This window comes from Cucurbita moschata, unplaced genomic scaffold (assembly GCF_002738365.1).
Source record: "Cucurbita moschata cultivar Rifu unplaced genomic scaffold, Cmos_1.0 Cmo_Scf00004, whole genome shotgun sequence".
Taxonomy (NCBI): domain Eukaryota; kingdom Viridiplantae; phylum Streptophyta; class Magnoliopsida; order Cucurbitales; family Cucurbitaceae; genus Cucurbita; species Cucurbita moschata.
In genome coordinates, this window is record NW_019268520.1 from 2,989,093 (window position 1) to 3,008,622 (window position 19,530).

The 19,530-nt window shown below is 37.9% G+C and overlaps 4 protein-coding genes and 1 long non-coding RNA gene across 17 annotated transcripts; 3 read left to right on the forward strand and 2 right to left on the reverse strand.

Moving 5' to 3' along the window:
- The first annotated feature begins 761 nt into the window (after nucleotides 1-761).
- LOC111441449 lies at nucleotides 762-2,763 on the forward strand. 3 transcript variants are annotated; one of them, XR_002710159.1, is made up of 4 exons: nucleotides 762-1,183; nucleotides 2,057-2,213; nucleotides 2,298-2,544; nucleotides 2,645-2,763. It is a non-coding gene; the product is annotated as an uncharacterized LOC111441449 (long non-coding RNA). The 3 variants fall into 3 exon arrangements; XR_002710157.1 differs by having other exon boundaries at nucleotides 2,298-2,757; XR_002710158.1 differs by having other exon boundaries at nucleotides 2,159-2,213; nucleotides 2,298-2,757.
- A 3,076-nt stretch (nucleotides 2,764-5,839) lies between these two features.
- On the forward strand, nucleotides 5,840-8,883 carry LOC111442214. Its single transcript, XM_023079508.1, has 5 exons — nucleotides 5,840-6,148; nucleotides 6,238-6,282; nucleotides 6,384-6,662; nucleotides 6,753-6,934; nucleotides 8,378-8,883. Exons 1-5 carry the CDS (start codon nucleotides 5,944-5,946, stop codon nucleotides 8,555-8,557), a joined length of 891 nt encoding a protein of 296 aa, XP_022935276.1. The 5' UTR covers nucleotides 5,840-5,943; the 3' UTR covers nucleotides 8,558-8,883.
- LOC111442215 (protein OPI10 homolog) lies at nucleotides 7,046-10,905 on the reverse strand. 11 transcript variants are annotated; one of them, XM_023079517.1, is made up of 5 exons: nucleotides 10,580-10,905; nucleotides 10,167-10,481; nucleotides 9,823-9,890; nucleotides 9,623-9,725; nucleotides 7,046-7,298 (listed from the first exon to the last, which is right to left on the reverse strand). In XM_023079517.1, exons 1-4 carry the CDS (start codon nucleotides 10,680-10,682, stop codon nucleotides 9,696-9,698), a joined length of 516 nt encoding a protein of 171 aa, XP_022935285.1. In that variant the 5' UTR covers nucleotides 10,683-10,905; the 3' UTR covers nucleotides 7,046-7,298; nucleotides 9,623-9,695. The 11 variants fall into 11 exon arrangements, with proteins under 11 accessions (XP_022935285.1, XP_022935287.1, XP_022935282.1 ...); XM_023079519.1 differs by having other exon boundaries at nucleotides 9,819-9,890; XM_023079514.1 differs by having other exon boundaries at nucleotides 9,823-9,863; nucleotides 9,950-10,481.
- Nucleotides 10,906-15,003: 4,098 nt separating this feature from the next.
- LOC111442020 lies at nucleotides 15,004-18,821 on the forward strand. The gene is made up of 5 exons (XM_023079263.1): nucleotides 15,004-15,940; nucleotides 16,038-16,105; nucleotides 16,197-17,846; nucleotides 17,934-18,045; nucleotides 18,120-18,821. The coding sequence occupies exons 1-5, from the start codon at nucleotides 15,787-15,789 to the stop codon at nucleotides 18,782-18,784; spliced, it is 2,649 nt and encodes an 882-aa protein (XP_022935031.1). The 5' UTR covers nucleotides 15,004-15,786; the 3' UTR covers nucleotides 18,785-18,821.
- Nucleotides 18,822-18,829: 8 nt separating this feature from the next.
- LOC111441720 lies at nucleotides 18,830-19,423 on the reverse strand. Its single transcript, XM_023078816.1, has one exon. The coding sequence runs from the start codon at nucleotides 19,421-19,423 to the stop codon at nucleotides 18,830-18,832; it is 594 nt and encodes a 197-aa protein (XP_022934584.1).
- Between the last annotated feature and the right edge of the window lie 107 nt (nucleotides 19,424-19,530).

Sequence of the window (19,530 nt, forward strand, 5' to 3'; positions counted from 1 at the left end):
CGAATTTTTCACGTCAATAACTCTGCACGTGTAGTTTAACCCTAATTCAAATCATAAACTAAGAGAAAGAGGACAAATTGAGGGAGTGCAAGGTCAAGCAGCAGTAGTAGAGCGCGGGGTGGTGCGTGAATGAGTTGGTTTTTGGAGCAGCGTGTTGTGTGGCAGCGCGCCCGCACACAAACTTAGAATCTTGATACCACCGCTACTATTTATAGGTAATGGTAGATTTTATTAGCATGGTTTTTTGTATTAGCAGTGAACTTGAACGGTTATAAATGGTATTAAAACAAGCCGCCGAACCATGTGAAATATTGATTGGAGTAGGGCTATCCTCTCTATAGTCGTTTTAAAATCATGAAATTGACAATGATATGTAATGGGCTAAAACGGATAATATCTGCTCATCGTGGACTTAGATTGTTACAGAGATCTTTTATTTTGTATCTATTTTTTTTATAAAGTTCACGAAAATGGGAGCTTCTAGCGTTTCATTCAAAAAACAGTAATTTTTTTAAAAATTTTATGGATATTTTTTTAATTAGGGTACGGAGATAATTGTATTTTAATTTTTTTTTAAAGTTCATGATATTATGAAATTAAAAAAAAAGTTAAGCTAATAATTTTTATTTAAAACTATGGGCAAAAATATTTTGAAACACTCAAATTTTTAAAATTTTTTAAAATTACATTTTTTTTAGAGGAAGATATTTCTATTAATTTAATTAATAAAATTTGGGAAAAAAAAAAGAGGCATTTTTCGGACGTGCGTGAGAAAGCGTGAAGAGTCAGTCCACAGTCCGCAGCGGTAGACTTTGCTTTAGACTAAACCCTAAACCCTAAACCCTAAACCCTTGCACTCCCTTTTTACGGCGATGATGGTGAGCGACGGCGATGACGGGATAGGTTTGAAATTGATGAAATGTGCTGCGATTGAATGCTGCAAACCCATTTGGTCAATTAGCATTTCGTTTGGGGTTTAGATCTTGGGGGAGGATAATGGTATTAAGGTTGTTAATTTGAGGCGTTTTGTGAGAGGGCGTGGTCGAAGCATGAAGTTCATAAGCCATTTTTGCCTCATGGAGAAGCTTGTGGAGCTTCTGGAGGCACTGACTTGAATGGTGGCTCTCCGTTGTTGGCAACAATGGATGCTTGGACGGAAACTTGGACAAACATTCTATTTCTGGTAAGCTAAGGGAGTTTTATAACTTTTGTTTATTTGATATCTTCATAGTTTTTACAGTAAGAATGATACAAAAACGTGTATTCTATGCATACATTTTAGTTATATTGGCTGTGTTTCCTGTTATTTGGAACTTTTGATCATGATTCTAATCCCAGGAGCCTTCTTTTAATTGTCTAAGATTGGGGTAAACGTAATGCGTTCGGTGGAACATCCTTGCACGCTGAATAATTTTGTTTTCGATCGAAGCAAGTGGACATTATAAACGTAATGACTGTAACATTGATGGTTAATAGATTGCTGTCAATGAATGAGTCCTATCTGATCTATGTGATATCCCACATTGGTTGGGGAGGAGAACGAAACACCTTTTATAAGGGCGTGAAAGCCTCTTTCTAGTAGACACATTTTAAAATCTTGAGGCGAAGCCCGAAAGGGAAAGTCCAAAGAGGACAATATTTGCTAGCGGTGGGTTTGGGCCATTACAAATGGTACCAGAGCTAGATACCGGGCGATGTGCCAGCGAGGAGGCTGTTCCCAAAAAAGGGTAGACACGAGGCAGCGTGCCAGTAAGGACACTGGGCATCGAAGGGGGTGGATTTGGTGAGGGTCCCCACATCAATTGGAAAGGAACGAGTGCCAGCAAGAACGCTGGGCCCTGAAGGGGGGTGGATTGTGATATCCCATATCGGTTGGAGAGGAGAACGAAACACCCTTTATAAGGGTGTGGAAACCTCTTCTTAGCAGACGCGTTTTAAAAACCTTGAAGGGAAAGCTCAAAGAGGATAATATCTGCAAGCGGTGGGCTTGGGCCGTTACATATAGTTAAGTGAGTTTTTGTTGTGATCCCTTTAGTGTGTGGTTGGACTTCGATAGAGTTTCTTACATTACGGTCGGAGTAGTTTTCTCCAAGAGGACAACGTTCGGTTACCATGGTGTTTTCTTCCCTTGTTAACAATATTCATTTCTGGTAATCAGGAAGCTTATATGCGTGTATACAGTTTCCTGAAGTTTCATCGGCGACGTTTTTCCGGTAAACAGCTTCTAGTCTACTTGCAAGGATACCCCGCCTCATGCACGCACTCGAATGTTCACTATTATTCTTGGTTATTTGCAGGACATTTTCGTTCAAGGCTCTGTTAGATGATCTCGTCCAGAGTCGTGGCTTATCGGTTTCATGTTCTGCTTGAGTAAGAAACCGAGCTGTACTGCAGGTTAATTATATGGACATAACTGTGATCAGATCCTTGCAATGTGGTCTCTAATTATTGCGTTACAGTAACTCGATACCAATGAAGTCGAGAACTGCAGTTTTCTCATACATCCATGGTGCATAAGATTTGAGAAGGCTCAGCTCTAAATAGGTACGTTGTTTTTACTATTATCCTTTTTTCTATTGTTGAGAAATTGATGTTGCAGGTTTGAAATACGAAAAACGCTTCGAACATCCTTCCCGTCTTGCAGCTTTGAAATACAAATTGATCTTGGTGTGTTCCTTTGGGAATGGGTTTCCACAGGCACAGCAGAAATAGTTCAGGAATTACTAAATATGGGTCTATAGGGATGCATTCAATCCTCAAAAAGAGCAGAAATAGTTCAGGAATTACTAAATATGGGTCTATAGGGATGCATTCAATCCTCAAAAAGAGGATTTGGTTGAGTATTGAGGAGTCAAAGACTTAATGTCGGACGACATGGGTGTGCTAACATTGTGCCTCCACCTTTGAGGCGGAGGTATTAATATATGGGGTTGCTCTCTAGTACGGTATCTAGGAATGAGTCGCCAAGGACACGAGAGAGTTCATACCTCAATTGTACCCAAATGGATGGATGTTCGGGATGCTTGTTGACTCATGGGTTGGTTCTCGAAGTGTGTTAAGCGAGCAGTGAAGGCCGATGACATCTTGGGACTTGGGTTGGCATCATGAAATGTGTGGGCTATGTTATTGAGAATCAAGATAACAAGATAAAATGCGACGTCGCATTTGAAGGATCTTGACTTTGAAAAGGAGAAAGGTTAAGCCTTAGGACTTAGCCTAGAGTAGAGGCAAGTCAACTAGAGTTGCTATCGAGTGAACATTTACGCATGGGCGACACGTATGCCTGAACAAAGCGTAGTTTCCGCATGAGTTGTGTTTGGTCAAAGAAGGAAAACCTCACCTAAGGTCCGACAAAACCGCAAAACTAAGCAAAAATTATAAGGGAGCCTGAGTTCCCTTATTAAAGACTCATCACGATTGTGTCAGAATCATGGTGCCGCACGGTTTGAAAAGTATGATCACGACACAAAACACGATCATATCATGTGGAGTTGAGTTTACTTGCGCAATCTAGTGCGAGTTCTTTGGTTCTTTACTTTTTCTGCTTTAATTCCATATTATCTTCGTTATTTTGCATCGATGGTACGTAACGTGTTTCGAGCTGTCCATCGTTACGAACGTTCTCGCTAATCAGTTTTCAGTTCAAGATTGCTTAGAGAGATTTTCTGATATTGTTATTTGTCTTACTGAGATTTGTGGTATATGGCATATGACCTTTGCTGTGCTTCCATGGCCTTGCATCCATAAGCTGCAAGACAAGCTCGGGGCTGAGAAACGAGCATGCTAGCTGTTGGTTCGAGTAGCAGAAAGAATACGGTATGCTTCCGACCTGCTATCATGAAAGATATACTCGTGCTTGGCCAATCTTCTCTATTCAATTTTGCGCGTAACTGATTTTGAACGATCTCATGATCGTGAGATCGTTTTTAGTTTGATAGTGAAGTAGATGTTAATTTTATAGCATGTTTAACATTTGGTTTAGTGGCATCAAGTAAAGAGTGGTCGTTTACTTGAGATATCAAACTCCTATGAGTTACTTAACGAGTATCGTAAGGTCTAACGATTCTTTCACTAGATTCACCTAACGAAAGAACAAGAGCTTTGTTTTTTAAGAGCTCGTTCCTTAGTCACGTGTTGGTCTCAACATGCTGGGTCGAGAAAGTGTCCTATTTCCAACATCTCTTACCATTACTACAATTTGATCATCAGGACTCATACGTCGTGTTCCGACTTCCGATAAGATAGCGACAGAATGTAAGATATGAAAGGGGACAAAAAGAGGCATTTAAAGGTGGGTTTTGAGGGAAAGTTTTTGATTAATTGATTACCAAAAGTAGGAGAAAGAATGATATAAATAGTCATAAAAAACATCATCTCTCAGTTCATATCAGAAAACAAAGAAATGGATGGCTGTGATGAGTCCTACTACCATAATTGGAACCAACCAAATTCTCCCTTCACTTTCATTACAATGTTGATAGCTTCCATCACATGACCACATGCCATTCTCTCTCTCGTGTCCACTCCTTCCTACTCGTACAACTCTAAGAAAACTACTTAACACTTCATTGTATCTCTTTGAGGATAGCGATTAGACTTAACGGAAATATTATTTGTATATACTCTTATTTTTTAACTGTTGAGAGTGTATTCAAATATGTAGCTTGTGTATTAGAGACCGACTCGAACACTTATTTAAAGTGCTAAGTTTTGAATGTTGAATGTTTGCTCGTTTAAGCAGTTTTTTTTAGCTTAGAGTTTTTGTGTAAAATCTTGCTCATATGAAGATATCTTTTTGAAATGTTTAGGAAATTGGAAACGGTATTCAATTTGTGATGTTTATGTAGTTCATGTAGAGTTTTTATTGCAGTCCTAATAGAGTTTTTATGTATCAGAGCCAAACAACCGTGTGCAAGACACTAATCTCCAAGAAAAGTAGATTGGGAGATCACACTTCGATTGAAAAGATGAATAACCTTTTCTTAATAGACGAGCTTTTGTGAGATCGACAATGATACATAACAGAGTAAAGATTTCTTAAAAAATTTTGGATAGCTTTTAAAATTATGAAAAAAAAAAAAAACTTATTATTAACATTTTAATTCCAAAATCATTTTGCCAACAAAATATTATCATTTCATTTTTTATTTAATTTTATTATAATCGTCTTCTATGGACGAAATTCCTTGTATTACAATGATATATGTATTCTTCACGTTACTTCAATTCATAGTTATTTCATTATTTAGTGGATCCCACTTTAACATCAAATGATTGTAACATGACAAAAATTATTATCGACAATATTAATAAAAAAAAGTCCATAATGTTGAAATATTTCTTCCTTCTAATATAAGGATATGATTAGTTAGCTGACGTTTCAAAATTAAAAGTTAGTTCATTAGAACCATATAAATTGATATTAAGATCTCTCATTAAAAAAAAAAAAAAAAAAAAGAGAACCTACCGTATATTAGTTGGTAGAGCTCCATTCTTGGTCGTTGAGTCTTGTCTATCAAATCATTTAGAGAATAAATCAACGACATTATAACACTATCTCGCAATAACAACATAACATGGTACAATTATTTGATTCGACATTCGAAAAATCAAGGCTACCTACTCAACCCACAAATGGTAACAATTGAGTTAGATTACATATTTTCGGTTTGGGTTGAATTGAATTTTTGAAAAGTTGAAAATTTGATTGTATTCACAGTGGCAATTACCTCGCCTCTTTTAGCTCCTCAAAAAATATATATAAAAATATTTGCATTCCTATACATGCTGATGTGGCAAACAGAAAGTAAAATGATTTAATTTAAATTTGAAAAAAATAGTGGGAATTTGGCAAAGCACATGCAAGAGGTATTTTAGTAGCAGTAGGGACAATGAAAAGTTTGAATGTCTGATAAAATTTGTTAAGCTCAAAATTCCATTTCCATGGAGCAACCGACATTCATTTCTCACCGCCGAGATGAACCGGAGTTCAGCCTCCGTGAATGGGCGGCGAAGGCCAAACTTAACCGCGACCCCACCATTTCCCGGCGATTCTCCGGCTCCTACATCAGAAGCTTTCGAGAAGACGCCAGGTCGTTTCGATCAAACATCACCAGCACCGCCTCCTCTCCCGGATACCCTTTCGGAGGTTTTTGTTCTTCTTTATCTCTTTCTCTCTCTGGAATTTTGTTTCCGGCCATGGATTCTTCTCTAACTTCTCTGAGCTACATTTTACAGACGAAATTGACCCAGCTACGTATTCGTTTACTAACGCCATCAAGGGTGAGTTCATTTGAATTCGGATTTTGAATTGCCTACGAAGTGTTTGTGAAAATGACTCTGAGGGAATTGGTTGGTGTTTATGGGCGCTGCTTCTTGTGCAGCACTGCAAGCCAGGTCGCTTAACAGTTGGGAATGCTTTTCTCTCGATGGATTTACTTTAAATTCGAAGTGGAACGAAGCTGAGAAGTATATATGTAATCCACTTTCTGGGGAAGTTCCTATGGAGTGTTTGTCTGCAAAATCACTTAGTGGGAGGTCGTTTAGGAACTTAGCCAACAGAATTGCAGTATCTGCTCCTTTAGTTTACTCAAATCATTCACAACAGATTCAAACAAAGCCATGTTCTATCACACAAGTAGTTCAGAAACTCCCAATTCCAGGTTGAATCATCTGTCTTCTCCTTTATACTTCTAGTTTATTCTTGTTGGGGTTGGAGGATTTTGAATGAATTCTCTGGTTGTGATTTTCAGATAAGAAAGTGGATGCTAATGCTATGACTAGAGATGTGGGAACTCAAAGCACACCAACAAACGTTGGTTCATCTAGTCCTAGTCCTGCTTCCACGCCTCCCATCGTGGATAGAGCATTAAAGAGATGCGAATTGGAAGAAAACTCTCCCAGTTCCAATTCTAAGGTTACACCCGAGACAGAGGTATGGCAAATCCAATCTTTCATAGGCCTTTGATTTCAAGAACGTCTACATCAGAGCTAACTGGTAGTTGGGAATTCTTAAATCATCCCTAAGCTAATAATTCCCACTAAATCCAAACAATTAAGTGGATGGGTTATGATGAATAGAATATAACAAGTGTGAATCATTATTAATCAGAGAAGAAATGGCATTGAAGGAGTTTACAAAAGCTGGATTTGATGGAGATCTTACAGGAAAATTGATGTTGATTTGTTGGAATGAGTTTGATATGATTCTGTTTTAGAGAACATTTAGAACAATTTGCTGGTGATCCCAGGCATATGATCTGCCATTCTTCATAGCTTGAGGAGAAAAGCTTCTGAGCCTGTGAAGTTAATGCAAAGTTTAAATGTTAGACTAAGCATCACAGAATAGAATCTAAGAAAAGAAGAAAACAAGTGGAGCATAAGTGAAGTTCAGCTTTCTCAGACATAAAAGCTTTGTCTCCAATCTATTCTATCCTTCCCAAACAGCCCCACTAAGGATGAGGCAACCAAATCTGATTGTCCCGATACATGTCATAAAACAGAGTACTATACCCATCCAAGGTGGGGGACTGTTTTTGCTAGCCATAAGTTTGATACAATTTTGGTCCCTTTTTGATATTTCCTATCTCACATTGGCCTACTTTCCAGCTCATACAGTTGTGACTGTCTCTGCATTGTAGAAACTTATTTTTTCTTGAAATTAAAGTCATAATATTCAGATGTCAGAAAAACCTGCCTTGAACTTTCAGAAGGAAGAGAAAATTCAAATCTTGGTGTTCTCTCAACACTTGAATTAGTGCATAAATTTCAAATTTCCCTCCTTGAACTCTGTATTTGTTTTTTTCCATTCCTCTCTATCTATTTCATTTTCCTTTCTTTTACCTTAGTGGAGCCCATCGAGATTTTCCCTTACATACATGTTCCTTTGTTTTTCATCAAGAATCTCCTCTCTATCTCTGTATATTTCTCGAGATTCTCATTGAAAAGGCAGCTGCAGATCTTCTTTTCCCTTCTTTCTGAAAGTTGTGGCCATATATGTTCCCTTTTTAGTCGATTGAGCAACAATAAGTTGCTGAATCGTTGCTTCCTCAACCATTAAAACCATCAAGAAATAGGCAGTGTTGAAACTTGGATTTTCTGCTAAGATCAAGGGAAATTTGTTGTTGCAAACTCTTAACTGTTCGTGGACAAATTAGAGGTTAATAATCCATCATTCCTCCTGTAATTCTCAAAGATCTCATTACTTAAACTTGTGCGGACAAGTCGAAATGTAAGAAGTTCCAAAAAGTGCAATCTGAATTATTACCAAGCTCAAATAATTTCAAGAAGGGGCCACCTGGGTATTTCCTGAATGAACATCCAGGCTTTAGAAAGCTTTTAAATGACTCTGATATAAAGCAACTTTATCCAAACGCAGGTGATCAAAAGAGAAATGAAAGAGGAGAGAGCAAAAGAAGAAAAGGTACATAGAGAAATAATAGCAGAAGAAAAGTGCAAGCAAGGGGGATGCTTGTCATGGATGAAGAGGAAGCAGAAAGAGGAGCAGAGATCAAGAAGAAAGAGGTTCCTTTCTCATCTGAAACTAAAAGGGTGCTGAAGGAGAAGAGTATTGAAATGGTGAAGAACAAAACATGGAAAATGAGGGAGGTGGGGGTAGTAGAGAAGATTACTCTGTAAACAAAGATTTGGTTTATTAATGCAAGATGGAAGAGAAAGGGCAGGTGGGGAATGTGGGATTGTATGGGTATCATAAAGGTTGGCTTTGTGGGTTGTGGTCCTATTTGCCTTGCTCCTCAACCACTTCAATTTGTTCTTTGTCATGGTGAAAGCAGGCCAACAGCTTAGCCTTCACGTGCTTGCCTTTGTCTTTGTGTTCTGAATTGTAGGGTAGGGCTCTTAAGGGCTTCTCCCTTTTGTTTTCAACTTTTAAATCTCTCTCTCTCTCTCTCTCTCTCTCTCTCACACACATACTGTATTCAACAAAAATCTTAGACCACCTATTTTAAAAAATTTGACATTGTTAGAGCATATTTATGGAGAATTTGGAAACATTGAAAACAACTAATTCGAACCCAACAAAAACGTTAACGACTATGTGTAACGACCCAGATCCACCGCTAGCAGATATTGTCCTCTTTGGGCTTTCCCTTTCGAGCTTCCCCTTAAGGCTTTAAAAAAACACGTCTGCTAGGAGAAGGTTTCCACACCCTTATAAAGGGTGGTTTCTTCTCCTCCCCAACTAATGTGGGACATCACAATTCACCTCCTTCGGGGCCCAGCGTCATCGCTGGCACTCCTTCGTTTAATCGATGTGGAACCGCCACCAACTTCACCCCCATTCGGGGCCCAGCGTCCTTACTAGCACATTGCCTCGTGTTTACCCCCCTTCGGGGAACAGCGAGAAGGCTGGCAGATCGTCCGGTGTCTGACTCTAATACCATTTGTAACGGCCCAGATCCACCGCTAGTAGATATTGTCCTCTTTGGGCTTTCCCTTTCGGGCTTCCCCCTGAGACTTTAAAACGCGTATGCTAGGGGAAGGTTTCCACACCCTTAAAAAGGGTGGTTTGTTCTCCTCCCCAACCAACGTGGGACATCACACTAGGATTCAGGATTCAAGCTTAAATCTAATCCAAATCTAAGTGCTTAAAAATGTAACAAACCTCTTGTCAACCCAAAGGGGCTTTGCCATGGTGGTGAGAGAGACAGAGAGCGCTCAACCAAGTCATCATGGAGTCAATTGCTGAAATCCCCACGACTACGAACCTACAATAATGTTAAAAATCACAGAAACCAAAGCATGTATAGTGAAAATACAGCCAGAGAGCTTGGAAAGAATGGGAAAGTTCAGAGAGTAACAAACCACAAGCTGCTCTCTTCTGCAGCAATGGCGACGCCCATTTTCTTTCATATTAAATTGAGATACACTATCTGAAGAACAGAGATTCATGAATATGAAGGAACATTCAAACTTAATTTCATTAACACACCTACACTACAATACAGCGTCTCAAAACTCTTCCCCCTCACAAAAAGAGATGGGGGATGAAATGGAGCTTCACAAAACGAAGCCTTTCAAGTATTCAGGATCACGCTTGGCTTTCTCCTGAAACTTCTTGAACCATCTGTCCAAGATATCCATCGGCACAACCAACTTTGAACCATCAACACCGCAGAAAGATTGCATGAAGTTGAAGAGATTCTCACCAACTTTTAGGGCTAGACGCTCAATTCGCTTTTCCGCCGTGACATCAAGCGATTGCAGGGAAGCCAAATCCTCCACGGAGACTCCAATTTTAGCTGAGACGGGAGCCGAATCGGTCGGCATGAGTTGCATCTGACCACTAGGCTCCGGCCATGGAAGTGTCAGCACCGCCGAAGGCCTGGCTAGGGTTACAGCACCACAGAAGAGAAACTGAGATCCAGGAGACTGAATATACACAGCTAGGGCTTTATCAGGCGGAAGAGTGAAATTATTCAATAAGAATATGCACATTTCACGAATCTGATCGTACGCTTCACCTAATAAGACGATTCGGAATTCGAATTAGGGTTTAGAAACAGAGCAAGCTAAGAGAAGAGAAATGGAAAATCTGAATGGAATACATCATAGAACATACCGACGAATGTGTTCATATCAAGAACCCAATGGGAAGTGTCAATTTGAGAGAAAGCTGAAATATCCATCGGAAAGCTTCGATTGGGAAAGACAACTCCGAACATCTTCGATCCTCAAAATGTATGGTTGAGAAAGGAAACAACGAACTTGCGATCGATGAAACTGATAGAAGATTAGCAGTGAAATGCTCCGATAGAAGGTGGCCGGCCGGATTGGAAAATGCATACGATCAGCGAGTTTGGAGCATTCTAGAAGAATCTAGAAGAATCTAGAAGGATTCAGAGCTTGAGTCCATTGACCTCCATGGAACTTGCCACAACTTCCTCTTCTTCTATTTGTTCTTTTTAATAAAATTTATTTTTAAATAATTTAATTAAAATTTGTAATTCAATTTCAAAATATATATTTATCGTAAAATTAAATAAATATATGTATATATAATTATATAGTAAATTTAAATTAGTAAATAAAAATATATATTTTAAATCAACCATGTCGGAAAAGGTCACCAGTGTGCTCATTTGAAATGTGGTGGGTACATGGTCTCCTCTTGATCTTCTGTTGCAACTTCTATGTGATGATATCTCGAGTAACCATTCAGAAAACAGTAGTATTTATGTCGTGTCAGTCAAACCATCCAGAAAACATTGGTTGGAGAGGAGAACAAAACATTCATCTGAAAACCTCTCCCCAGCAGACACGTTTTAAAACCGAAGTCCGAAAGAGAAAGCCCAAAGAAAACAATATCTACAGTAGACTTGGGGTGTTACACTTCACTATACATATCCCAGATGAAACGGTGGCAACCTTCAACTATGGATTTAATTATATGCACTGGGTTAGTTGAGGAGAAAACATGTTGGCATACCAACGAGAAAGAGGTAGATTTAATTATAGATCGATATCGTGTGTAGTGAAATTGACCTGAAGAAAAGTTTCAAGCGGAATTGGCCGGTGGAGTTGGTGGTAGCTGGTTAAAGCTCTAATTGGATTCACGGCCGACATGTTTTGGACGGTAAAACGAGAAGAGAGGGAGTCGTGCCCATTCTCTCTCTAGACACGTTTGGTAGTCGATCGGGACGTGGATTTCCAAATTCAAATCCATTTAAAAATAAATAAATAAAAGATAAGATTAGGATGCGAATTAAAAATATATGTAGAATCTATAACTGAGAGTGCATCTCTGACCATGTCTCGCCAAGATACCAGCTCACTCGTTTTGGAATCGTAATAAAGAAAATATTAAATTCCATATCAAAAACGCATAATATAACACCGCCACCTAATAAAAAAATATAAAATATTAAACAAAAAGGTGAAAAATTATAAATAAATAAAAATTGTTAAGAGGATCATAGTAGATACCCTTGACCTTTGGAGCTTAGAAAGAACAATTACATTTTAAATTCAATCTTAATATTAATCATATAATATTTATTTTAAGATAGGGGCTAAGAGCTATGCCAATTATATTAATTAAATTAACTCCAATTTTGTCAATTCCATTTGTTTTTATCTCTCTCATTTTTTTTACCCTTTTTAAAAAAAATTACCTTTTCTTTTTACTGCATTTTTTTAATATAAAAAGTAAATAATTTAATTTAATTACTACAAATATTTAAAATTTATAAATTAATTAAATTGTTAATAAAAAAAAATCTATTAATAGTTAAGGTGATAATTAAAATAATTAAAATTAAAATAAATAAAAATAAGGGACCACTCCCACAGTTATATAAAGCTATCTGCAAACCCCATGGCTTAGGGCATCAATGGTTGAGATGGTTTACAACCTCCCTCAAAGGCTTCCAATATTCTTTACATTATTTCAAATGAGCTCGGTATCATGTACGGAGTGTTGGGAGCCCGTAAGGGAGGTTGAAAAACTTCTCGAGTACTATCTCGATAGGAGGAACTTCCCGTTTTGTTTGAGTATTGCTCGGCACGAGAGTTCGAACCTGCAAATTATTGTTGAGGTAGGTCATGTTGACAAAGATGGTGACTGATTTTCTGTCGATCGTATAGTCAACTTGATTCTTGCATACATTCTATTCGTTTGAAAATGAGTTTCCTCTATTCTACCGCTTGTTGGTTTGTTTTTAACTTAATGTTTTAGTTCGTTTGAAACTTGAGACAGTATATCTGAACACGGGTTTGTTTTTTTGTCCTTTCACGTGCTTCGGATTTTAAGAGATTTGTTTTTTTTTCATTGAAAGGTGATTGGAGGTTAGATTAGATATGAACGAGAAAAATGAGTTGTGAGATTTATAATAAAGTTAAAAATACATTTCTACGTATTTTTATAATTTAAAAATTAAATCCGATAGACTTTGGTCTTAAATTAATCTTTTTATTATTTATTTATTTATTTTTGGATAAAATTTGTGTATATAATTTTATTTGATTAAATTAATCTTGAAGTGGTTTATTTACCATAAATTTAAGTAATTAAATTTTATTTAATTTTAATTCGTTAATAAGTATATTATAAATAATATTTTTTATTTTTTTGAGTTTATTTAGCCATTCATATTAATAATTATTTTCAAACCAATGGGCTTTGATCCATGATCCATAATGGGCCTCAAAGCCCAATAAAACATCAAATTTAAATCAATAATAAATACTTTTTTGACCTTTGTTTTATTTTTATTTTAATTTTTGTTTGTTTTATTGCCATTTTTTACAATAAATTTCCTATTTTAAAAAACACTTGAAATTCATAAATAAATTTCAAAAATAAAAATAAAAATTTAATTTTTTTTTTCAAAAATAGTTGTAAAAAATTCTATTTTAAAAACCGTGGATAATAAAACAAATAAAATCTGCAGAAGTTTTATTTATTTATTTTTTATTTTGTATTATTTTATGTCTCAAAATCGAGGTGTATACGGGTTGGGTTAGATTAGGTTCAAAATATTTTAGACCAAGTAGAAATTTCTGACTCGAGTAGCCCAACTCTCCATTTTCGAGTTGGGTTTGGTTGTCAGGTTCTTTTAACGTACCTTCCACAATGTATGTTATATTAATAACAAAAATAGTTCAAATATCAAACATTTTATAAGTCAACGGTAACGTTTAGTTGGATTGTAACCCAATTTTCAGGCTGGTAGGGTTGACCCAGCTAAAAAATGTCAACTGGAAAACCGAACCAAATTTTTTATTTTTAGAAAAATTAACCAACTTCAAATTGGAAAAAATGAGCAGAAGTCAATAGTTTGGGTTATGTAGTCTGCGTTAGTCGAATTCTGAAGTCATATGAACGCTATATTTTGAATCAAATTATTAAAGATTCTTATAATGAATTGTCAACTCATTTCTAACAAAAATGATCCGTCACATTTCTAAACAAAGAGTTGAAAGATTGGTCAAAAACGAAATCTTCCAAACCTTGATTTTAATGATTACGGAATATTTACAGGTCGTACGAACGAAAAATTAACAACGCTCAAATTCCCAAAACCGCTCAAATATAATTATATAAATGTTGAACTTGATTCACAATTTTAAGTACGGATTAAGATAGATTACCGGTACACGTTACATTTTACTCCCCACCATAAGCAAAAATACGAACACGTGATTTTATATATATGACAAAAATATAAATTAAAAAAAATAAAATCTTGATTGAATTACTTCCCCGTTGTTGTCGGATTACTAGAAGAAAAAAAAACAAAAAAATAAATTTAAAAAATGGATTTTATTAATTGGATAAAAGAAAAATAAAAAAAGAGAGGAAAAATCCAATTGGAAGCACCGACAAGAGTCCTGTTTTGATGGGAAATTATTAGAAATTAAAATAGAAAATAAATTAACAAAAATTTAAATGACCGTTAGAGGGCGAGTTTCCAACGTTTAACGTACTCGCAGCGCGTAGGTTGGAGAAAACACGACGTGGACAGGACGGCATTAGACTTTTTTTTTTTTTTTCCTCCTTATATTTTACTTTTCGATAAAATATGTTTTTTTTCTCAATTTTCTAAAAGGTTAACTATTTTACTAAAAAAATTAGACTTTTTTTTAATTTATAAATAATTTATGCATTTTATAATAAAATTAGCCCCAATTTTGAAACATTTGATTTGGTTAATGGAATAATATAAATTTAATTTAAAAAAAAAAAATTATTAAAATTTTACATATAATATATTAATTCGAGCATAATTTAATGAAAATTAAATTTTAAAATAAATAACTAAAAAATTTAAAATTTAAATACTTTTAAAAATTACTTTATATGGTAAGAATTATAATTAAAATTTAAAATTTGAACTGAAATACCATTTTTGAATATTGGTGACAAAAATAATAATACTTAATAAATGGATATCTCAGTTATTTAAAAACTAAATTAAATTAAACAAAAGTGAAATTAATTTAATAATAATATCCGATTTGTCGTTTCATCGAATTTTTCATTTCCATTCCACTCGCCAGCGCGTGGTCCTTCAACATTCTTCACGCTCTGCAAATCCCCTCTCAATCTCTCTGTTGGGTTTTGCAGGAGCTTTATTCTCTTGATTATCGCGATCACACGACGGCGATGTGCTCTGTTCGATCCTCTTTTCCACTCTCCTTTCGCCGCTTTTAAGGACTGTTCTGTATCTGTTCCTTCTGCTCTGTTTCTATTTTTCCTCTTTGATTTTCGTTTTTCTTGTTTGTTTGGCTCTGTTTTCATTGTGGACCGGCTGTTTCTGATTCTGAATCTGTGTTTGTGAATGGCCTTTGCATGAGGAGGATGAACGAGCCAGGGGAATGAGCGAGTGATGGCTGATTTTGGGGTTTTAGTACTGTCACTTCGTCGTTTTCTATCGCCCTAAGCTTGAAACCCTTCCTGGGAGTTTCTTTTTGTTTTGTTCTCTTGTTGCAGGTCCCATTTCTCCATTATTGTACAAATTTCCATTTCTCTTTAGACTGTATTTTTTTTTTGGCTTTCGTGATTATCTTGCATTTGCTGGCTGTTTGGTGTTCTTTCTGAGTTATTGAGTATCTTTAGCCAATTTCTGTGCGGACTTCCTGTTTTTCACTCCCTTTTTGATTCTATACTCTTCTGGAGAGCTATAGAGAAAAAATTCAAGAGAGTTTGAATGTTCTGAGTATGAACAATGCTTGAAGCGTTTGGGAAGAACAGGGCAAGGGGGTTTTTGGGGGTTGATGAGGGGATTTTAGTAGAAAGTTAAGAGTTCTGATTCTTGTTGGAGATTAATGGAAAATACAGGAGGAACATCGTCTTGTTTATCTATTTCTGAGAAGAAGACTCATAAGCCTGGTGGTTGTGTTGGCATTTTCTTCCAGCTCTTTGATTGGAACCGGAGGTTGGCTAAGAACAAGCTATTCTCCCGGAAATTGCTTCCTCCAGGTTACTTTCTTTCTTCTATCTGCTGGGCTTAGCTTAGATTTTGCCTTATTTGCATATTAGTTTGAAGTTTAAATCTGGTTCCGTCGTGTTTTTCTAGCTCGTTCTAAACAAGTAGCTAGCAAGTTCAATGGTGGTGATACGATGTCGGCTTCAAAGAATCATTTGGTAATTACTTTGTGAGATTGTTGTTTTCTTAAGCTTGTTATGTTCTTTGCTCCTTGATTTGGATGTTGTTTGTGCCATCTTTGAGGAATAGATTGCTGATGAAAATCGAGGCGGTTTTCCAAATGTTAAGAAGAATGGAAGTCATTGTACTGATTTAAGGCACAAGAATGAAACGCGAGTTCCGGGACTTGTTGCTAGACTCATGGGGCTTGAGGCCATGCCTGTTACAAGTCGAGATAGACCGAAGAAAACTGGTTGTTCTAATCCTTGTGATAATGTGGAAAAGAAAACAGTGGAGGATACAAATTTGGATAAAGCCAGGCCTCTAAAGCTTCAAAAGACGAGGAATGCGGAGGAGGGGAAGGTGATGAGACGAATAGGAGCTGAGGCACTGCAGTATAAGAGTGTCGTGTCACGATCAAGAAAGCCTCCACCTACTCCGAAACTTCCTTCATCGACAAAAAGTCCTAGGCTTCCCTCAGGGAAGAATGTGTCTAGAGCGTCCCGGTTGATCGATGTTGCTAGCAAAATATTGGAGCCTGGTCTGCAGATGTCAAACAGAGCGAAATCTGCTATCACGCTTCCAAACTCTATGCATTGTTCCTCGAATGAGGATATATCGAGGGAAATTGGCGTTCTGCCATTGGAAGGTTATGATTTTTCGAAGTCCTTCGTGGGACAGGCATCGTGTAAAACGTGCAACGATTTGCAGAATGTGGAAGAATATCCCTCTGCAATTCCACCCCTGAGTTCAACTCATGGCAATGCCTCTTTTCAGGGATCTGGAAGGAGTGAAACAATAACGCCCGACTTGCCACTCGAGCAAGATAGAGCTGAATTTCGCCCAACCATTTGTGATCGACCTAAAACTTTTGCTTCCATACATAATGAATCTAAGGGCTGCATGATATCTCATGGTGATTCTATTGCAGACAAAGTGCCTCGCAAGGTTACGACAAATGAATCATCCCTTGTCAAGCATCGCAGTCAATCTCGAGATCATATGATATCAGTCAGAGATAGGATGTCATCCACGTCGAGGTCAAGTATTCCACCAAGCAGAAGAACGACATCGCCTGCTAATCCTGTGACTGGGACCAAAAATTTCGTTGCTTTAAATCGAAGTCTTAATGGCCGCGGTCGAGGGAATTCTAAGTATGGCCTAGAAAGGAAGTCTTTTAATGGAGGTGAAGATTTCTCATCACAGTCAGGTACCTCACCAAGGAAAAGGAGGACTGCTCACTTAAGTGCACAAATCGAAAGCAAACTGTCTGTCGATTCATCGGCTGCGAAACAACGACCCCCATTGTGTGATAACTTGTCTAGAACAAGTTCGAGGCTCGAACGCAAAGCTCTCCCCAAAAAGCAGCTTTGTGCCAGTAATAGGCTAGCTGGTCATAGAAATGCTGCTGACAGAGTTTGCGAAAGGGATAATGACACTGTTTCGTTCATCTTTGATTCTCCCGTTAGGCAGAAAACCACGGTTGCAATGGAGATCGAGAGCATGGCGAATGAGAGAAATACGTCATCCCGAAAGCCATCCTTGTTTGGAGGAGATGCCTTAGATATCCTGGAACAAAAGTTAAAGGAATTAACTTCTCAAGGAGACGATGAGTCGGCATCGGATTCTCCATTGCAGAAGCCCGCTTCTGTAATCATTCAAGAACTGATAGCTGCAGTAGCAGCTGCACGGAAAGATTCGTCGGAGGTTTCTGCAGCCGATGTGGATGTAACTTACTGTGTAAGAATCCTTTCCGTCCCTTCAGTCGACATTTCTTACTGTGATTTCTTCCTATATATATGTCATATGTTGCTTGTCATGTTTTAGAATGATTCAAAGGAAGAACGGCTCACAAAAACATCGAAAGGACGAGATCAACTTAGCCCGGGATCCGTTCTTGAAGCTTCATTCTCGTCCAGTAGCATGGATGAGAGCTCAGGTTGGAAGATTAATTCATCTAACAATACAAAATGCACACAAAATGCTCAATCTCCTCTGCTCTTTTCATCACAGGATGCATAATGCCAGCCGAGTCTGTTGATTGTTCCATCGATTGGTCGCATCGGTCTGAACTCGATTCCGATATTTTAGATTCCGCAACCTCCTTTAGCGAATGGAACGTCTGGAGTGAAAGATTGACCGACATCTTCAATGCCATTTCCAGCATACTGCAAATCTACAACCTTACCGGTTTGAAGCTTGCTCGTGCGAAAGAGGTTATGCTCAACACCGAAATTTTATTCGGCAGGGACGAAAACAACCTTCTCATTTTGCCACTTTTCATCGACGAACTCGAAACATTCACGTGCGAAATGTGGACAAACTTTAGTGACGTCGACAGCAAGGAGGTAAACCATCTAAGAGTGTTTCTTTTCGACTGTCTGATAGAATGCTTAGACTCGAAACATAGCGAGCTATACTATGGTGGATCCAATGGTTGGATAAGAACATCCCGAGCGCAAAACGCAAGAGAATTAATCCGAGACGTCGAGAAGGAGATCAAAAAATGGGTACGTTTTGTTGGGATGATGACTGATGAGATAATTGAATGGGAAATGAATCATTCCTTGGGGAAATGGAGTGATTTTAGCATTGAAGAACTGGAGAATGGGGCTGAAATTGATGGGTACATTCTTCAAGTATTGCTTGAAGAAATTGTAACAGAGCTTTGGATCTGAGTTTGAATGTCAAGTATTTATAGGCTTTTGTGTGCAATTTTTTGCTCAAAACTCTCTGTTCTTGAAATGATTTTGTTTCAAATCTGTTTTAACTCCCAATACAGTTTTCCCTCTCCTTCCTCTGTTTTCGCCATTAATGGAGTTCGCCGCCGCCGTTGTAAGCCCCTTCACCTCCTCAAATCCGGCGTAGCTCTTCCTCACGTCGGTCAATCTGCCGACCCTTTTTTCCCCTGCACTAGCCGACTTACTCCCTTTCGAATTCGCCGACAATCCGGCAATGTTTTTCCCCGGCGTCTTCCCTGGTGGTGTCATCTCCATCACCGGCGACAATCCCGGCGGTGGCTTTCTGTTCTCCTTCCTCAGTACTGCAGAGAAATCCGGCACCGATTGCGCCACCGCCGCTGACCTTTTCTTTACGGTCTCCAAACCCATAAATTTAACTTGCTTCTTCGTCGGCGGCGTGGGCTTTTCTGGCTGTTCGTTGTCGCGGTACAGTGCGTTTCTCAGCCGGAGCTTGGATTCTCTGAGCTCTGCGTAGGCTCTGTACCTCGGGCCTCTTTCCATGGAAAAAATCTCCGCCGTGAGACGGAGAGAAATTGGGTAATCGGCGGTGGAGTTCTGGTGGAATTTATCCGCCATTGTTGAAGGATGAGGAAGCTTTGTTTTACTTTGAACGGGAAGAAGAGATAATTAAAAAAAGCTTTTCCAACGGTCTGAAATTTGGGTTTTGTATATCTGGGGGGGGG